General features: G+C 39.2%; 2 protein-coding genes across 3 annotated transcripts; both read left to right on the top strand.

Moving 5' to 3' along the window:
• The first annotated feature begins 2,971 nt into the window (after positions 1-2,971).
• cbln20 (cerebellin 20) lies at positions 2,972-4,334 on the top strand. Its single transcript, XM_067451927.1, has 4 exons — positions 2,972-2,978; positions 3,073-3,183; positions 3,285-3,425; positions 3,907-4,334. The coding sequence occupies exons 1-4, from the start codon at positions 2,972-2,974 to the stop codon at positions 4,332-4,334; spliced, it is 687 nt and encodes a 228-aa protein (XP_067308028.1).
• Positions 4,335-10,646: 6,312 nt separating this feature from the next.
• On the top strand, positions 10,647-20,598 carry cbln18 (cerebellin 18). 2 transcript variants are annotated; one of them, XM_067451538.1, is made up of 5 exons: positions 10,647-10,699; positions 15,449-15,585; positions 15,668-15,847; positions 15,941-16,072; positions 20,023-20,598. In XM_067451538.1, exons 2-5 carry the CDS (start codon positions 15,489-15,491, stop codon positions 20,319-20,321), a joined length of 708 nt encoding a protein of 235 aa, XP_067307639.1. In that variant the 5' UTR covers positions 10,647-10,699; positions 15,449-15,488; the 3' UTR covers positions 20,322-20,598. The 2 variants fall into 2 exon arrangements, with proteins under 2 accessions (XP_067307639.1, XP_067307641.1); XM_067451540.1 differs by lacking the exon at positions 10,647-10,699 and adding an exon at positions 13,048-13,259.
• Positions 20,599-20,847: the final 249 nt, after the last annotated feature.

Below are 20,847 nucleotides of genomic sequence, written 5' to 3'. Positions count from 1 at the left end.
GTGTGAGAGAGAGAGTTTGTGTGCACATGTATGTTTGAGTGCGTGAAGTCGGACAGCTGTTTGTAAATCGGCTTTACTCGTTATTGCGGTGGAACGTGAGACTGAATGACTGCACTCGAACATGTCCACTATGGTGTCGGACAACACTACAAATGTCCGTCCCTTCAAATAATGCCCTATTTAAGGGTATAGGGTCGATTTCAGATTCAGCCCCTGTCGTGGAGACTGAGCAGCCCAACATCTCGATTGAAACAGAGCCTGTCGTGTGCGCGCCCGCCGATCTGTTTGTGACTTTTGTAGGTGAGTTTGTGTGCACATGTATGTTTGAGTGTGTTTTAAGTATAATTACAAAGGAATTCATTGGTTTTGTTTAACTCTGAAACAATTTTCGAGTTGCGTTGTGGTAAAAATAGCTATGGGTAGCGCCAGCTGATTGAGGAGTTCAACCACTCTACGTCATCAACCTAGAACGCAAACAAAATGGCGCCGCCCATGGTCCAAATATAAAATCGATTTTTAAAATAACGTAGATCTTTCATGGGTTTTCTACTACATAATTCAGTTAGAGACATCATTTATGTTATATTAAGCCATACAAGTCTCAACACCAGGGGATCCCTTTAAAGCGCCCCAATTCCACCTCTAGGGGCCGCCCTAGCTGTAAACCTATGTACTCCAAGATAATATATCATAGCTCTACTTTGGACCATATTACATTCTGAAACATCTTTAAAGCCCCATACTCCAGCAGCATAGAAAAGCACAGATCTCACAATTTAATCATACAGTTTAGTAAATGTGTCAGCTCAGGGCAAAAATTCACATTTTCATGAGAAAAAAAAAACAAGATACTTATAAGTAACAGAATGCATCAGTATCGTTTGTCCGAAATAGAATTCATAATAACTCTGAGGTAAAAAAGGCTTTCTAAAGTGGACTGTTTGTGTTTTATCTCCATTAATGGGAAGTCTCAATTTGTTACATCATTTATACATAATATCCAACATCTTCTGTAGTTTTACCTCCTCGTCAGCAATCAATACCATCAGCGTACAATAATATGCTGACATTCAGATCATCAATCTCTATACCCAAGTTAGCGCTCTTTATTTCTTGAGCTAAGTCATTCACATAGATTGCAAAAAGAGTTGGCGAGAGGACGTCTCCTTGTTTCACTCCAAATGGAGTACGAAACCATTTGGAAACCAACCTGTCCTTAGCTCATTTACCTGTACACAGGCTAATGGAGCCTTGTACAGGGCTTTAATGGATTTATAAAAATGACCATCAATGCCACACATAATTAACTTATATTCCAAAAGGTCTCTGTTTATCCAATCAAAAGCTTTTTTGAAATCAACAAAACAAACAAAAGTACTTTTATCTTCCTGAAGTCTTGCTCTCCACTGTGGACAAAACATAGATGTGGTTGATACACGCTCTATTTTTCCTATATCGATTCTTCTCATCAACCAAGATTTTATTAATTTCTAGAAATTCACAAAGCCGATTGTTGAGGATACCAGAGAAAACTTTATAAACTGTACTTATCAAACTGATACCTCTGTAATTCAGGGGGTCTCTTTGATCTGCTTGAGAAGATATGGGGATAGGCTGGGTAATAGGCTTATACCACACTGGTGGTATAAAACCACTTCGAAAACAATATTAAAATAAACAATACAAAATCCTTAACAACTTAGGACAATTAAGGACCTCATTAGACAATTCATCCACACCAACAGCTTTATATGGTTTAGTCTTTTCAATAACAATCTGCACCTCCTCCAAAGTAATCTCACAATTTAAAGCATCATTAATAATAGGGGTGTAAGAAAATATCGATACACGTGAATATCGCAATATCCATTATGTGTTTAGCCCCTTCGTGGGTGTTTTGTTTTGTATTTATGTTTTTAGTTTTTCAATAAATTATAATTTTACCTGCACTTGAGTCCTCGCACCATCTTCCTTTGACTGTGACGTAACACCAACAAGTCATAACATAATTATATCTTTATAAATCATTAGCTAATGATTCATTAAAGCAGACAACTGGAAGTTGAAATGTATGGCTTTGACCTGTTGTGGTAATTCACACGTTAATTTACATTATTATTTAATATAATATGTTATTAAGGAATTAATACATTGTGACACATTTAACTAATACTATTTAATGATTACTTCATCTATTAATCATGTTGAAAGTGCATTAGTTGCTGATGCAGTAATCATTAATAAATGGGTTTGTTCACCATTAGTAATACATCAACTCATGATTATCTGTACATTAATTAAGCATGAATTAATGCATATTAGTGCACCCTTATTGTAGGGTGTTACCGGATATTCTTATATTACCATGACCTTTTATATATCAAAAGCTCAAGGGAAAGTTGATGTCTCAATTTATCACACCTTTAAAGTTTGTTAATTGGATTTTTGGACTATTGCACCTCTTTTTAATGGAAGAGTATGACTGGAAGTTGGATGTGTATGTGTGTATGCTATTTATTTTAAGGGTGTAAAATGTGTCTTATTCCACTTGCCTGTTACATCTGTTATTTAGGTGCAGGCGTGCTGTTGTTGTTATAACAATTCAATATACTTTATACTGTTTGTTATAATCAGCTCCAAGATGAATAATAATACAATTGTATAGGTGGTACCCTAGAGAAAACAGTCATGGGAATAACATAATATGCTTTAGCTGAAAAATAATACTTGTCCCATATTCAGCATTGTATTGCATTGAAAACACAAACAGACACACACACACACACACACACACACACACACACACACACACACACACACACACACACACACACACACACACACACACACACACACAAAAGACCCTGCCCATTGCTATTGAAAGACAGGAGGTGTAGCCTTTATAATCAGGACTACTCAAGTTGACATTAACACATCTTCCTGTAAGACTGCCGTAGAGACATCAGCAGAAATGAAGGGTGAGACTGACTTTAAAATTAAATTAAAATTCTACACCTGTATTTATATAACTTTATTTTATATGTTTTAGCCATTGTACTCTTATGTCTTCAGCCCTTGTTTTAGCCCTTGTACTCTTGGGATGTGCATTTGCAATTGCACAAGACAGAATTTTTTCATGGAATGGTCCGGGGGAACCCAGTGCAGCTGACACCAATGAGAATGGTGACTTAAATAAAAATAAACAAAATTAAAAGGTCTTATAAAAAACCTTTCAGGCATTTGAGTAGTAAGCTATGATGATGCTTGTCTCTTTGCCTCTGAAGTGTGTCCGAATGATGTGGTGTCCTGTGGATGCTGCCTGATTCAGAATCAGATGTGGAAGATGGAGATGTTCTTTAACATGAGCTTAAATGAGCTACAAAGAGGACTGGAGAGAGCTCATGCAGTGTTAAACAATATCCGTGGTGAGCCATTTGTAGTAATCTTGTTTGCCTTTACTAAGTATTTAAACCTTGCTGCATGCACTTCATTCAAAGTCTACATATCGTTGATATGTAAGTTTCAAAGTTTGAAAATCACCTGCTAATATTTATTATTAGAAGGTTCAGAATTTCTAATGTAGCTGACAGCCATGGAATAGTAATTGTACATGCTAATTTGCAATTATTCTTATTTCTTCCATGTATTTGCATATTGAATTGTGATCAGTATTTTATTTTTTTATATTTATTCAACAATCTATAACTGCTTTTATGGAGCCAGGTTGATGTGTTCATTCTTTTACACAGCCAGCAGAAAACAGATTGTAGATTTAATTACCTCAAAACCAAAGCCTAAAATGACAATAAACTTTAACACTGTTCTAATCTCTTCTTAGCACTGATATATCCTTCAGAAAGTGCCATAGTGACAATTTTTACTTTACCTTTTCTTATGTTTGCACAGCCAGTCGGAGTGCCTTCTCTGTGGCTCTTACTGACACAAGGCTGTGTGTCGGCCCAAATCGCGAAGACTCTGTGGTGAAGTATGCCAGTGTATTTATTAACTTGGGAGATGGCTACAGCACGAACACTGGTGTCTTTGTAGCTCCACGTTCTGGCGTCTACAGTCTGGCACTGACTGTTTATAGTGACGCTGGTGCTGCTGGAGCCACATTAGCGGCTTGTGCTCGACTCCGGCTCAATGGACGCACACTTGCATCACCGAGTGAGAGGAACAACCAAGACCAGGAGGACAGCGTTAGTGCCGTGCTTGCAGTGCAGTTGAATGCAGGGGACAGGGTGGATGTTGCCCTTCCAGCCGGTTGCATTCTGTGCGATGATAACAACCACTACAACACTTTCACCGGGTTCCTGCTCTATGCAACTGATTAATACAGAGACATATAAAATGCAGAACTAAGTGTGCCACAAAAACTTGTTCAATGCTACTGTGTGATTTCAATAGTGCAATAGTGGTAGCCTATATTATGATTATAACACCTATAACACACATTTCCTCTACCCTCTTTACGAATATGATGTTTCTCTCTCTGTAACACCCTGTATGTTTACATATACAAAAACAGAGAGTTGAACAACAAAATATGAGGTCAGAGTAATAGGATAAAATTGTTGTAATGCAAAGAATATCTTCAAAAGTACTACTTTTGTGTTGAAATAAACATTACGTTTTGCTCTGACGCATTCACATGACCTTCCTATCTACACCATGCTCTCTTCCCCCACAAGCCACACTCATTGATTTAGCTGACATTGAAACATAGTTGAATTAGCATATTATTGTTTTAGTTCAAAAAGTAAAAATGTTTTATATATATATATATATATATATATATATATATATATATATATATATATATATATATATATTAAAAATATATATATATATATATTGTTATTATTTATTTATTTATTAAATGGAAGTATGCTTATTTAATTCCAATGGAAGGGAAAATACAGCAATGCTTACCTGCTGTGAAAATTATTCTAGCATCTTCATACATATATTTTAGGGTAGTTCAGTGTAGTATGTGCTGTTCTATACAGTCCTTTGCGAAAATATTCGCAACACTTATTCATTTATTTATTTTCACATTTTGTTATATTGCTTATATTAAAGGTGCCATAGAATGCATCGATACAATATTTAAAATAGTTTTCTGATATCTACATAGAAGGTATGTGGCTTTGGTAAGGGCACCATTACTCCAGATACGGTTTTACAGGTCCATTAGCAACCCTATGATTTGTCCCTAGAATGAAATGGGTTGTTATTACCTTATTTGGAAGGGTCATGAATAATAATACTGAACTCTGCTCTGATTGGCTGTTTCTTCTCTGTACATCAGCTAACAATTAATACCAGTCCACAATTAATCCGTCCTTATAACTAGGGCTGTACTGGTAAACTTGAAAACGTATCATCATATTTTGGATTTATTTGCTCATCTCCTGAGAGTCATAGATTATAGTAGCCTTGTGAATCTACAGCAGGAGATCCAGCAGTGTTTCTATTCAGATAAACTGAATTATTTTCAAAATGTGTACATTCATCTTTTCTCTGTACTAATAACACATAGCAAAAAAAGTACTCCTAACTCCTGTGAGCTGTAGTCACACACAGACATCAATAATCAGCCTATGAATATAAACAATGCTGACATGCTTCATGCCACAATGCATTCTGGGTGCATCATGCAAAACTCATCCATGGCTCCAAGAATGCATTGTGGCATGAAGCATGTCACCATTGTTAAGATACATAGGCTGATAATTCATGTCTGTGTGTGAATAAAACTCACAGGACTTCATTGTTCTTAGTGTACAACCTGTTTTAAATATTGTCTAGAACCAGGGGCGTGGGACTGGGGGGATAAAGGGTACTGAGTAACCAGGGCCCGAGGCAGGGGGGGGGCCTTTGAAGTCAGTTTTCTATACATACACATACATGATACGGGGGCCCAGCAAGATGGTTTGTACCCAGGGCCCAAAATTTGGTGCTACGCCCCTGTCTAGAACCACACTAAAACAAAGTTAACATTGCTCATACTCAGTCATCAGTGAATTAAGCCACTACACAATTATCATATTCATATCATCAAGCAGCCGAGAGCATCTGATCTTGTTTTATCTTGCTTTTTTTCCATAGCAAACCCAGATACAACAACCAGAGAACCACTAACATTAAAAAGTCCAACTAAAGAAAACACTGATCACCATGAGGGTGACATAAAAAAAACAACACAATTTTCAACACAAAATCAACAACAACAAAACCTGTTAATTCTCAATAAGAGTTTCTGTAGACAACTGACAGAAATAAAGTCAGTCTGGTTGGTAATGACACATTTTTTGGCGATAGCATAAAGTATTCAAAAGTTAAAGCATTTTGAAAAATGGTAGCCTTTTTGTTCAGTCCTGATGGCATTTTTAAAACTGTTGTTTTCGAAGTGACACACTAATGTAAATATTCATAACTCCAAAACTTTAGCAAAGAGAGTCAAAAGTTATCAAAATAAGTATCTTAGAATCTCAGCTTTTCTATGCATCTTTGCATTTTGGTAAACTCTTATGGAGCGCAGAGTTATTCCTCTAAAACAGAGTGTATAGCCAGCGGGCTAGCAGCGGAAAAAAATTATTTGTCAAATTTTTCAAAACTACTGCATTGATCAACACAAAATATCTTGTGTCAACAATCTGAAAATGTTTCATGAAGTTACAAGCGTAAACATGACTTTAGCTGCATTTATTTAGCCTGTAAGATTATATGTTTTAAAACTATGAAGGTTTTTATTTGTAATTGTGAGAGTCTGCTTTAAAAAAGGCTGTGCCATTTTCAATGATCATTTTCATAAAGTTACAGGCGTGAACATGGGTTTGTGGCTTATTTAAGGTAGAAAAAATTGTCCAGATACAGTTTTACAGGTCCATTTACAACCCTAGAAATTGTCCCTCTGTTTTTTGCCTTATTTGAAAGGGTCATGAATATTAATGCAGAGTTCTGCTCTGATTGGCTGTTTCACTTGCCTAAAAATCTAAACGCACCCTAGCGGCAGCAAATCTAATCTGCCCGCGAGTGTCGTCTTGCAACTCTCAATACCCTTCTGAGATGTAATCGCCTAACTCTTGCCGGGCCAATCACATCGTGTATAGAGTTGGTGGGCGGGGGCATAATGACGACGGCTGAGTTGCGTTTACGTGCTTCTAGTAGAAACTGGCGAACGGCGGTCTTTCGAATCAGCTTTGACCGCGACTCTGGAAGACTTGGAGTAAAGCTTTTCTCTGAGAAAAGAACAAAGAACGGCACTGAAGTCATTCTTAAAAAGGGAAGATGTGTTGGGAGTTTTGCTGACCGGATACGGCGAATGTTTAATCTATCAACAAGCTCTGCTTCACCTTTGTTGCTCTGGTTGGTGGTAGCGCTATCCTATCGCATGCAGAGGGACTTTATTATTATACTTTACATGACTTTATTAAGAAACCGGGTAATTTTCTTGTAGTGACATGAAAAATAATAATGTCCGTATCTGACTCAATGTTACGTAGTTGTGATGTTAAATAAAGCGTGTCAGCGGGAGATTCACGGCTCATATTTTCCCTCATGCAGTTACAGATGCAACGTTTTGACTGAACCTCTTCTACTTCTGCTGCATGAGAAGAGAACACATCTTTACAATTTTCTGGGTCTTAAAAGATTCTGCGTTTGTGATATACGTCCTTATTTCATGCAAAAGGTTAGCTCGCTCTGCCTGGATGCGTTTAAATCTGCTCTAGTTTGCTTTTTTGTCACCTATCATACATACGCACTACAATAAGCCGACAGAAAGCAGGTTAATGCGTTTACATGCAGCGCAAAATCGGGGTAAGAGGCAAAAAAACTACCTGTGTCGACCGGTTTATGCTTACTCCGTTTATGACCTTACTCCGATAAAAGAAAACGGGTTACCGCGTTTACATGACCATGTTTATTGTCAGCTTATTAGGCAAAATCAGCTTAAGAATGTGCATGTAAACGCACCCAGTGTTTATCTGTGGGAAGGCTATGAAAAGTCCTCACATCCCCTGCACAGCTTAGAACATGACATTTATGTCCATGATCTGCCGTTTTCGCTATCCTGTCGTGACGCTTGTTTTTCTGCTGAACTCCCAACGGCTGCGCACTGCGCAGTTCCGCCTGATAATGAACATGGACTGACATGCAAATGTTGGGGGCGTACATATTAAGGATCTCAGCGATTGTGTCACAGTTGTGATGGGGTTAAAATTGATGGGAAGATAGATGGAGCCAAATACAGGACCATTCTGGAAGAAAACTGCTGTTCACATAGGCTCTCCATCCAACCTCACTGAGCTCGAGATGTTCTGCAGAGAAATGGGCAAAAATTTCAGTCTCTCGATGTGCAAAACAGACAATAACATAATACATGATAACAGCAATTAGAAACAAACAAGAATAAAATACAAGAGATGTCCGTTCTCGCGTGTGTTTTAAATGAAACGTGCATGAGAACGTCATGAAAGCTTGAAGCGTGCTATCATCATATATTATGTTATTGTTTGTATACTGTTGTGAGCATAAAAAAAACCCGACAGCATCAGACATCCACATGACCAGTTTTATGGCGCGCTCACGTCACGCTTGACCCTTCAAGTTACGTCAAGCATGAAATCAACCCTCGCATTCACACGCAGATAACTGCTGGTCGGATGCGATATATTGTTATTTTTCTTACAAACACTCATCATTTAACTTCAGAAGACATTGATTCATCCATTGGGATCGTATGGATTACTGTAGTTATTGCTATATGTGCTGTTTGATGCCTTAACTCTTAGAAACCCAAATGAGTTTTAATTAGCAGAGATTATTTATTTTTCTGTGTTCACTGAGGAAATAAAGTCGTATACATCTCGGATGGCATGAGGGTAAAAGACGAGTAAACGGTAAGGATATTTCTGCGCGCACTGTATTTTCAGTAACAGTTACAGAATACTAGCTAGACATGTGGGATCCTTCTTAAGATTCATCTCTGGCAAGAAAGAAAAAGAAGAGGAACAAGTGGAAGATGAAGCCAAGCAAGAGAAATTAATGTGTTCTAAATCTGTTTAAAAAAAGTATTTTTCATTTTTTAAATAAAGGTTTCCGAGTGATATCAGATTGTATTTGTGTTTTTATTGTACTTACCCTGTAATTACATGAAACAAGAGGAGAACAAGAGCCACTTTAAATTAAAGCCCGCACATCCATACTTACCCCATAACTACACGGATAATTACCCCTTAATTAAAAATACTTACAGTATAATTACCCCTTAATTAAAAAATACTTACAGTATAATTACCCCTTAATTAAAAATACTTACAGTATAATTACCCCTTAATTAAAAATACTTACAGTATAATTACCCCTTAATTAAAAATACTTACAGTATAATTACCCCTTAATTAAAAATACTTACAGTATAATTACCCCTTAATTAAAAAATACTTACAGTATAAATAATTTATTAATTTTCCTGATAGTTACCCCTTTATTCCCCCAATATTACATATTGTTCCCATATCCTTACTTTATAGTTACACTATAATTACTGAAAGTTATGCTGTAAATTCACTTTAATTATGCAGTACTTTCCGGGCCGTAATCTAAAGCGTTACTAAGTGTTGTTGTTTTTCCCCAAGCAAAACTGATCAGTTTAAACTTGGACACTTTACTTCACATTTGCACATCATTGTCTGTATTGACTGGATTAGTTGTAAAACCACAATGTAGATATCCAAGATGGGAGCCGTGCATGGGATCTGAGCAAGGCAGGTAAAATGAAGCCTAATGATAGACATCTATGTGTGACCTCTGTCTCACAGAGGATCAAGTCCCATGGAGGATCTCCAGAAGGATAAAACGAAGAGTGACGACAGTGGAAGGGGAGAGGACCAGGCCGGGGCCACATTTTGTGTTTGTGTGCTCAGCCGTTTGCCAGAGAGGTGGCTGCAGCTTCCTTTTTGTTTTCTGTTTGTTTGTCACATGGAAAAATGCCTTTTAGCCTTTTATCCGCTGGGCATATTTTTACTTTGTGGCAGACACACAAACATAAGTTTCATTTTACAAAACTTCAATGGCTCTCCCACGGTTTAAAAGAAGTGATATTTACAAATATATCACTTTAATCTTACATAACAATCAAAATAAATGTGTGCTCAAGCTTTGGGACAACATTAAAATACAGGCACATATGAGACAACACTGAAAACAATGAGCTTAGATTCACATCTTTCTCTAGTCTACACCCTTTTCTGAGAACTAGGCAACCAAATCCTACACCCGCCTTTAGATTGGGACTTCAGATTTTGCCACATTCTTTATCTGTCGCAATAAAAGACAAATGGCTAGTGAACAATCACACAGCAGCTGGAATGATAACATTATCTGTAGTCCATAAGGAGTTTAAAAGAGACATCAAGTATCCTGGTAAGAAATAATATTGTGGGTATCAGTAACAAAATATCCTTTTCATGTATTCTTACAAGCGGAACAAATAAAAGGCATTGTGGTGTCCCATATTCTTTCTTTACTTTTTGGTCTTATCAGATGCTTCAGAGGCTGGCCAACTTTGTGACCAACTCCACCCACTGCATAAAGCTACAAAGAAAGGTCCACTTACAACATATTCTTTCTCTTTTAAACTGGTCTGTAAGTGACTTGATTCGTCTGCACCTGATCTGTTGTCCTCATCACAGTAAGTATTCAAATAAATAATATTTCAAAAAGATGTTCAAAGTAGGCAGAATACTAATTCGTATGTACATTTCTTTTGAAGTATAGTACATAAATTGATCTGATTAGATGTCAATTCAACAGAATATGCATCAGTTGTATACTGTAAAAAGCTATCAAGAACATAGTTAGGGTCCAATTCTCACTATTAAGTAGTTTTTACAATTCGTTTTTTAGTGAAATCTACCTGAATAAATGGAAGTAAAATTTCCTAAAATATATAGCGCATGATGAATTGAATATTTTTACTGGAAAAGGTTTTTTTTTTAATTATTTAAGTTAATTTAAAAGAGGAGGATACACTGTAAAAAATGTTATGTGCTATTTACTTAAAAAAATTATGGTACACATAATATTTTTGAGTAGTTATTAAGGTTTGTTTTAATAGTATCTACCTGAATAAATAATGTAAAATCTCTTTAATTATTTAGTCTACAAAACAAATAATTTAATATTTTTAGTGCAATTTACTTATTTCTTTTAAGTTGACTTTTAAAGAGTGGAAATGGAATGACCTGTTTATATTGGACATTGAGTAACATTATACAATTATATAATTATAGACTGTATGCCTCTTGCACAGCACAAGCAGAAACAAATGTGTTACTGCACTGACATTAGCAAAGTTATTGCTCATTGGTCAGAGCAACATGCTACATAACGTTAGTATACACGCAGTTATCCACAACCTAACCATAAGTTCTACTTTTCTGCACAATGGTAACAATCAAAGCAACAAAATCAATAATCAACATAACAAAAACTCTTTCAAATGTCAAACATAACTGAACACATAAATAACACTTATTTTCAATATTAATTATCCATTTCCAACCATATACAAAGCATGCTGGGAAATAACACATTGTGTTTCTAAATAAAACCAATTCCCTTAACAAAAAAATAGGTAACCTTTTTTACTTTCATCAGCTTAATCGGTTCATCAATTCAGGCCTCAAAATTGGTTAAATTTCCTTTTAAAAAAATAGAAAAATGTATCTCTTGGTTTTATTAGTGAAATGTTCTCAATATTTTCTATACAGCACTGAACCACAGTTTTAATAAGAAAATATACATCATTTATTTTGTTAAAATTACAAGACACATGATTATTTTTTACAGTGTACCTCAATGCAACAACTACCTTACTGACTACTAATAAGCATTAATTAGGAGTTTACGGAGTCAAAAGTCGCAGTTAAAGTCGCAGCCTAGAAATCTAGACGCACCCTAGCGGCAGCAAATCTAATCTGCCTGCGAGTGTCGTCTAGCAACTCTCAATACCCTTCTGAGCTGTAAACGGGCCCTTCTGAGCAACTCTTGCCGGGCCAATCACATCATGTATAGAGTCGGTGGGCGGGGCCATAATGACGGCCGAGTTGCGTTTGCGTGCTTCTAGTAAACACAGAAACTGGCGAACGGCGGCGGTCTTTCGAAACAGCTTTGACCGCGACTCTGGAAGACTTGGAGTTAAGCTTTTCTCTGAGAAAAGAACAAAGAACGGCACTGAAGTCATTCTTAAAAAGGGAAGATGTGTTCGGAGTTTAGCCGACCAGATACGGTGAATGTTTAATCTGTCAGCGAGCTCCGCTTCACCTTCGCTGCTCTGGTTGGTGTAGCGCTATCCTATCACGTGCAGAGGGAGTTTGAAAGACAACCGTTTATCCGCCCCTCAGATTGAGCTGTCAATGGTGAGTTTCCAGACCAAACATCTTGATGTGGCTCTGGCTTGTCAGGCTAGCAGTTAATAGTTAGTTAGTAAGAATTTGACTCTAATCTGAAGTGTGACCCATTTGGGTGTATTATAGCCTGTTTTTGGTTATCATGGCTATTTTTTTGATTACATATTTTAGCTTCTTTAAATTTCTGTTTTTGTTACACTGTAAAGTTAAAGTCCATTGATTCCTCAAGGCAAACAGACATCTCCCTGTTTCTTCAATATTCTCCCACACTGGCCTTTATATGTATACTCTATATTAGGGTATTTTTCAGTGTTTATTACTGAAAAATGACTGAAAATAATTTAAGAGTGCTTTTGGTCATGATACTTCTATGTTGTATTTTATATTTAATACAAATTATTCTGTCAGCATAAGCTTTAATGGCAGCAGCACCTGTGTAAGGCTCCAGCGTGTAATGACTCTCCTACCCACTAGCTGGCATTGGCACTTCTGCCTTGTAATGTCTCTCCTGATCACTAGGTGGCCCCAGCTGCTGTAGAATTCATTGTTTTGCTGCTCATTAGTTTATTAGCTCTACCTTTGTTTTGGCCTATTTAAGCATGCCTCTTACATTCAGTTGTGCCTTCTGTGCATGCATTATCCCTACCAAGAAAGCTAAGTTTTGTATTTTTGTATTTTCCATCGCCCATCTATTGTTTCTTATATTTTTTCTCTAGAAGCTTGGCTTCTTGTACTTTTGAACTTGGGATCTCCAGTAAATCACTGGCACTTGTTCAAGCCTGCATGTTATTTTTCTGCCCTTGCATTCATCTGCTGCCTGCCCTCCACAATAGCTCAGTGGTAAAGGATCAGTTCAGTTGACTAGAACAGGGTTTTTTTACTTGTATGATGCCAAGGAACCCCAAATATGACAAACCTTGAGGGACCCCTTCCTAAAATCTGTCTATACATTTTTATATGAAAAAAACATTTAAATTGTTAGATAAATAGTGAGTGTGACATTATAAAGTCAACATTGTTTTCAAACTTAAATTGACTTTACTAAATGCTGGATGTAGAAACCTAAAGAAAAATATTTTCAATTAAAAATGTGTTTGTTTTGGATCATTGCCCTGATGGACGATCCATCCACAGCCCATTATAATATATGTGAACAATGAATGTGAATGTGTTCACAAGGAGTCTGATAGCAGCCGGTATGCTCCAGACAGAGATCTGATCTCACCTTCATCGAGTCCGTCTGTGATTACATTAAGAAACAGAAAAACCTGAGACAAACTAAATCCAGATGAACGGCAGCAATGTCTCCAAGACGCATGAAGAAACTTTCCTGCAAAGCTACAGTACTGTAAGTTTTAGGCACTAAAATGCTGTAAAGTGAGGAAGCTTTAAAAAATAATGTCATGAATAGATTATATTTATCAGTTAACTTCTATTTAACTCAATCAAATCAATATTTTGTGCGACCTCCTTTTGCGGTTAAAGGGTCATGAAACCCCAAAACACTTTTTTTGAGATGTAAACAGATATGTAGAGGCTGCACATCATTGAAAACACTAAGGGTACTCATTAATGGTATGCATATGTGAAAATAGTTATTTTTGCATTTTTCAGAGCGATTTCTGTCTTCTGGTTTGAAAAGTTTAGTCGGAGCAACGTCACAAATGCTGACGTCGGCGTGGCCTTTTCGGCCCAAGTATGGGCTGCTGGGCACATGCTGACGTCGACCGCTCCGAGCGATTCTCGATATATATTCATGACATAAAGCTCATTCAGTCCAATCCCTGCGCTGCAGTATGCATACAAGATAATTTAGTTAATATGCATGAGACAGTCACTTCTGTCAGGCTCGTCTTACATCATTATTGTAGAGATATGGTGGGGAAGTTTTGGAAGCAGCGTGCGGAAAAGTCACGGAGGAAAGCTAGGCGTTGTGCTGATACGAAGTAACGTAAAGGGCGCCGAGCGAGCTGTAACCGGCGCCGTCTGTGGAAGCCTTTGCTACAAAGGCTCGGTAAAGTAAAATTCACCTGAGGAATCGCACGCCGAACCTGCAAGCGTTGACTATCTATGTCAGGAGTGCAAAATAACCAATCTGTAATCTGTAGGCTAATGAACAAAAGCCACGTCCTCTCCGTTTTATTTGTCGTCACAGCCATGCACTAAACCGCATGTGTTCGGGCTCTTAGTGAAACAGTGTGATGCATATTTGGACAAATATAGATTTAGCTGCCGAGTGATAGACAGCGCGGATCGTCACGGCAATGCGCGGTCGAGACTAGCCTCAAACCTCTTCGCTTTTACCCCGATCTAGAATTACACATCTCTTATCACATCGCATGTTGGGTGGTTCACGTTCTCTTATCAAGTCGGCGCGTTGTTCATCTTGCCAAACAGCGTGCATATTTGGACAAATATAGTTTTATCACGTTTGCAAAATATTTCGTCATGCAGAATAACATTTATTTTCATTTCTCACTGAATTATGCTGGTTTGAACTTTGAAGAGCTGAATGATTTGCGATCTCTGCTGCACGCCACTCATAGCTCTCTCATTCGCTGTACTCATCCCTCATTTAATCTCACTGTGGTAAACAATGCCAACGTGAACCAAGAACATGTCTCAGAACCGCTCAGCACCTACAGACACTCCCCTATTTATGCAAACATTCCCTCTTTCCACACAATACCATCCCACCTTTTCACAGTCGACCACTCCCCTTTTAACAAGCTTTTTCAAATCGAAGGTGTGAAAAAACACCGCTGCAGCAGGGGGGTTTCATGACCCTTTAAAACTGCTTTTGTCCAGGTTAACAGATAGCTTTGCAGGTCGGTTTCTTTATGGATTTTAGATTTTTAGATGTTGCTGCAGTTCTTCTGAATTTAATCTGTATTTAATTTAATTCATTTTTTCCTGATATAAATAAATGGTTTATATATATATATATATATATATATATATATATATATATATATATATATATATATATATATATATATATATATACATTTTTGTTATATGTGAAACAGTTCTACGTTAAAGGACAGCTGGATTCTGTGGACTCTGAGGATGAAGACACTAGCTGGTCCATGTATTTTGATGGTTCTTGGTCTCTGCTCAACTGCAGAGGCTGCCACTGCCTTTGACCTCCTGCGTGAAACTGCTGGTGAGTAATTTGAGCATGAATCTTTTTTTTCAGGTTCAAATAAATACAGGATTTGCAGGTCTTTGTTTTTTCTTATATTCAGTGAGTTGGACAGGGGCCCTGCCCTGTGGTGGATGGGACTGTGAATGTGCATTTGGGAAACAGCAGGGCTGTTGTTGTGTTGCGAAGCCACTGTTTGAGCTGGAGGAGGCCACCTTCACACGCTTGGTTGGCTTATGGGAGGGACTGACTCGCCTGAACAGCCAAATAGAGGAAGTCACAGGTAGTCATCAAAATAGTTCCATAATATTTACTTATCTAAGATAAAACAGTATGCAAATTTTGCAGAAATGTTTTTTCTTTTTATTTCCTCAAGCTGGATGCAAGATAGCGTTCACTGCATCAATGCTACCAATGAGTGGATGTCTTGGGCCTTTCACCAGCAACATGTCTATCTCTTACCAGTCTGTCTCACTCAATCAAGGAAATGGGTACAATGCTGCATTGGGTAAGCAGGCCAAAATACTGTTGATTGTTTCAAAGCAGCTTTACTATGATAACAGGAAAATAATCCAACTATGTTTATTTTGGCTGTACGGAAGCTCTAGAACAGTGTCATTGTCCATCTTAAGTCATTTTAATGTTGACTAATTTCCGTTTAAACGTTATATCATTATCCATCTCCAGTTATCATACAATGGTTTCAATGCAGGCAGATAGTGTGAATCATGGGAACAATGAAATGCTACAGATATGGGATAACTGGGCAGAGAGCCAAGACAGGCAACTTCTTTTTTAAATAATTCAACATATAATACATCTAAAATAGTGAAATATTAAATCCACTCTTTTTTTTCACATTACTCGTTTCAAATCATCATGTAGTAATGTCTGTGGAGTGGTGAGGTCTAGATCTTCTATTGGTCACAAGTCTTTGCATGATAAAAAATTCTTAAAAAAAGAATTATAGATAAAAAAAGTCTTTTTTTTAGGAACTTTGGCATTTTGAACTGGCGCATTTGCGCGTGTTTGAATGTGACTGCCCAATCAAACACCCAGTGCAATTCGGTACCAGATGCGACGCAAGTGTTTTTTACTAGTTTTAGCCTGATGCAGTTATGATTTTCAGCGCCACGTTATTCAAATAGCAAATGCACTCGCGCCAGCTGTTCGCCCATGGGTGTGCTGGTCTGAAAACCAGGTGTGTTCAGGCGGGTTGTTGGAGCGTTTATATTGTGAGGAACTGAAAATGACTGACCATTGACCAACACAAACCTGCTCTAAAGTCTCTAAAGTCTTTAGACTTTCTAAAGTCAATAGTGCAGTATTTTCTGTGTTATTTAAAGGGCGTGTTAATAATATATAGGCGTATATAGGCGGTGCACAACGTGCGTACACATGCCCAGTCAGCTCTCGAGGGGGCTGGCTGTGAGCATTGTGAGAAGCTCCCTATGAAAACGCTTCAATCCCGCCGAGCACTCTTCGAGGAGGTTTCGGCTTGCGCTTCTGCTTCGGCTTGCGGTCCTCAAGGCTCGGGTCCCGCTGTTGCCGAGGCACAGCGAAAGCTCACGTCCTAGGGATCGCAAATGGATCTAGCGGCGGGGCTAGAGACGGGTGATCCCCTATCTCTGCCCTTACCTGCTGGATCTCACGTTTCAGTTCATGAGTTAGAAGCACGCTCTGCGGTTTCTTCTGCTCGTGCTGAGACGCAGGCTCATCAGCACTCCAGTTCCGAGGAGTTCACATTTCGCCTGTACACACACACACACACACACTCAAGAGGAGCTTTTGGAGGTTGTGACTCGCACTGTAGCCAGATTAAGTCTTGACTGGCCAGCCGAGAAACAGGAAGCCCGTCAGTTCAGTAAATTAGACGAGCGCTTTCTACCATCTAGATCACAGCCTCCAAAGTAGGGCTTACCATTTTTCCCGGACCTCCACACCGAGGTCCTGGGCAAAACCGGCATCATTTAGAGTCTTCAACCCTGCCATCTGTGAATATTCAAATATTATGGGTTTGAAGAGCCACGGTTATGCAGCGATGCCTCGGGTGGAAGAGACGTTCAGCTGAAACAGATCGTGTGTCAGATCAGGTCCGAGGACTGGTGTGTCACAATAGACCTAAAAGATGCATACTTCCACATCTCCATCCTTCCCAGCTTTTGGTTTGGTTTCGGGGGGCGAAGCTTACCAGTATCGGGTGCTGCCATTCGGCCTAGCTTTAGCGCCCCGCACTTGCACGAAGTGCGTGGATGCAGCTCTGGCTCTTTTGCGACTCCAGGGCATTCGCGTACTCAATTACATAGACGATTGGCTCATATTGGCGCAGTCGGAACAACTGGCAATTCAGCATCGAGATGCTGTCCTCGCCCATATGAAAGTGTTGGGGCTAAGGTTAAATGCGAAGAAAAGTGTTATGGCACCTCAGCAGAGCACTACTTTTCTGGGGGTATTCTGGGGCACAAGACGAATGTCGGCTCAGCTATCTCCTCCCAGGATAAAAGCAATCCTGGATACCGTAAACCGAATAAAGCTAGGTCAGTCACTCACTGTGAAACAATTTCAAAGAATTTTGGGGCTAATGGCAGCAGCATCCAACGTGATACCTTTTGGCCTGCTGTACATGAGACCTTTACAGTGGTGGCTCAGGACCAAGGGCTTCTCCCCGGGGGAAATCCGTTTCGCTTGATCAAGGTCACGCGGTGATGCCTACGTGCCTTGGTGAAGTGGAAGGATCCTTGGTTCCTATCCCAAGGTCCAGTTCTGGGGGTTCCTTGTCGTCGCTTAGCGCTAACGGCGGATGCCTCCCTAACTGGCTGGGGGGCGGTCATGAGTGGCGGCTCAGCTCAGGGTCTGTGGAGCGCTGGAGCGGATGGCTGTGTACCTGTCACTCAGGCACTTTCTTTCCAGACCTCAGGGGCCACCATGTTTTAGTACGTTCGGACAACACATCGGTGGTCTCCTATATAAATCGGCGGAGTTATGGAAACTGTGGGCTTGGCCTCTGAGGGGGCCCAGCTCATAGAATCATGTCTATCTTCTGAGGAACACTGAGGCTGAGGCCTGCGGCACACACAAGGGTGCCTACCTGGGACTTGGCCATAGTACTAGAAGGCCTAATGTTAGCCCCATTTGAACCCATCGAGGAGGTACCAGAAAAGTTCCTCACGGTAAAAACTGTGTTTCTTCTGGCTATCTTGTCCCTGAAGAGAATAGGGGACTTGCAGGCTCTTTCTGTAGCTCCCTCTTGCCTTGAATTTGCACCTGGAATTGTGAAAGCATTCTTATTCCCGATGGAAGGTTATTCTCTCAGGCATTCTCTCCGCCTCCGTTCCTTGACCAAGACCAGGAGAGGTTAAATCTGCTTTGCCCGGTAAGAGCTTTGGATGTCTATGTCCACAGAGCTGCCCTGTGGCGAAAATCAGATCAATTGTTTGTGTGTTTTGGCTCCCCGATTAAGGGAAAACCAGCATCTAAGCAGACGTTGAGCAAATGCATAGTTGAGGCTATCTCGCTAGCATATGAGTCGGCTGGACAGCCTTCACCTTTGAAAGTTCGAGCCCACTCAACCAGGAGTATGGTGGCCTCTATGGCTCTAGTATCAGGAGTTTCTCTTCAAGAGGTGTGTGATGCGGCAGGGTGGTCCTCTCCGCACACTTTCGTGAGGTTTTACAACCTAGATGTAGCCTCTACCCCAGGATCCCGGGTGTTTGTGGGTTGATCACTTCACATAGACAGACACTTCGGACTATGGCGACGTGGGCATTTAGTTCCCGTAGCATTTCGACGCAACTCGAGTTCCCTCAGAAAGGGAACGTCTCAGGTTACATATGTAACCATGGTTCCCTGAGAGGGAACAAGACGCTGCATCGCTATGCCATACTCCCGGCATGCCTGTGACCGACTTGTTTGACATTTTCAGAAGCTGACGCTGTTTGGTCCGGGTTTGCTTTATAGCTTCCTGGTCGATGACGTCACCTGCCTATTACGTATCTCCACGCTATTGGACAGATTTCACTAGTGCTTCATGACGCAATCACGCAGAGGCATTCCCGTAGCATTTCAACGCAGCGTCTCGTTCCCTCTCAGGGAACCATGGTTACATACGTAACCTGAGACGTTCTGCAGATTTTAGCTTTAACTCTAATTAAACACACCTGATCCAGCGAATCAAGTCCTTCAGGATTACTTGAAAACTACATGTAGGTGTAATGGAGCAGGGTTAGGGTTCAAGTTAAGACTTAAATGCTGCAGCATTGTGTTCTCAGTATAATTAAGTGTGCAAATGACACTACACTACACCTCATTTAAATTATGCTTAGTATAGGTCAAACTAAGCTCATGTGATCATATGCAGTGTATCTTTTTCAATTCATCCTTGTAGAAACTGATTATCACAATAAGTCTGATTAAGCCAACAATACAAAGACATCAACCTCAAACTGATTTTTTTCACAGGTACATTTACGGCCCCCCATGCTGGTCTCTACTTCTTTTCATTCACGGCTTATTCCAAAGTTGGCGATGCAGAGCGTCTCTACCAAAAGGTGCAGTTGATGAAGAATGGTCAGCTGATTGCCTCATCCTGGGAAGATAACCGTGAGGATTCAGAGGATAGTAGTACTCAGACTGTTCTTCTCCAGCTTAGACGTGGCTGTCAAGTCTATGTTGAGTTGCTCTCAGGCAGACAGCTTTGTGGAGACACCCAGGGCTCTAACACTTTTAGTGGATACTTGATCTATCCATTCTCTGAGTAATGAGAAAAAACCTGTAAACAAATACATACACAACAACCTTCTTTGTAATGCTTTCCATCAGAGATTAAAACAATTTTAAAAATATGTTATTCTGATGAATCTGGATTTGGAATTCTTTACGTAAAATTGTCAAAGAAATTACAAAATCAACATGTACCGTTCCTTTTCAAGGGATTGTACTGCTTAATGAATAAAGGTTACTTTAATAGTTTTCTGTGGAACTCATAACTTACAGTTTGTCTACATTTTCTACATTTAAAAATCTATCTTTTTATATCGATTTACCTGAATGTATATACAGTTGCAAGAAAAGTACGGTATGTGAAGCGCTTGTAGAATCTGTGAAAATGGCTTGAGAAGAGCCAATTGACATTAAATAAATGAGTATTTTTATGAGTATTTATTTAGTATTTCATCTAATACAGAAGACCTGGGTGTTATATTTCGATAGCAACATGTCTTTCGAAAATCAAATTCTAAATGTTACAAAAACAGCCTTCTTCCACCTCAGAAATCATATTAGATC

This window comes from Pseudorasbora parva, chromosome 8 (assembly GCF_024679245.1).
Source record: "Pseudorasbora parva isolate DD20220531a chromosome 8, ASM2467924v1, whole genome shotgun sequence".
In the NCBI taxonomy this organism is placed as follows: domain Eukaryota; kingdom Metazoa; phylum Chordata; class Actinopteri; order Cypriniformes; family Gobionidae; genus Pseudorasbora; species Pseudorasbora parva.
The sequence above is the reverse complement of the archived record's forward strand: the minus strand, read 5'-3'. Positions and strand labels throughout refer to the sequence as shown.

Coding starts and splice junctions, on each gene's coding strand:
- cbln20 (XM_067451927.1), top strand. Junction 3,184..3,284: donor AGCTGACACCAATGAGAATG/GTGACTTAAATA, acceptor TTGCCTCTGAAG/TGTGTCCGAATGATGTGGTG. Junction 3,426..3,906: donor AGTGTTAAACAATATCCGTG/GTGAGCCATTTG, acceptor ATGTTTGCACAG/CCAGTCGGAGTGCCTTCTCT.
- cbln18 (XM_067451538.1), top strand. CDS start 15,489: ATGAAGACACTAGCTGGTCCATGTATTTTGATGGTTCTTGGTCTCTGC. Junction 15,586..15,667: donor CCTCCTGCGTGAAACTGCTG/GTGAGTAATTTG, acceptor TCTTATATTCAG/TGAGTTGGACAGGGGCCCTG. Junction 16,073..20,022: donor TGGGTACAATGCTGCATTGG/GTAAGCAGGCCA, acceptor TTTTTTTCACAG/GTACATTTACGGCCCCCCAT.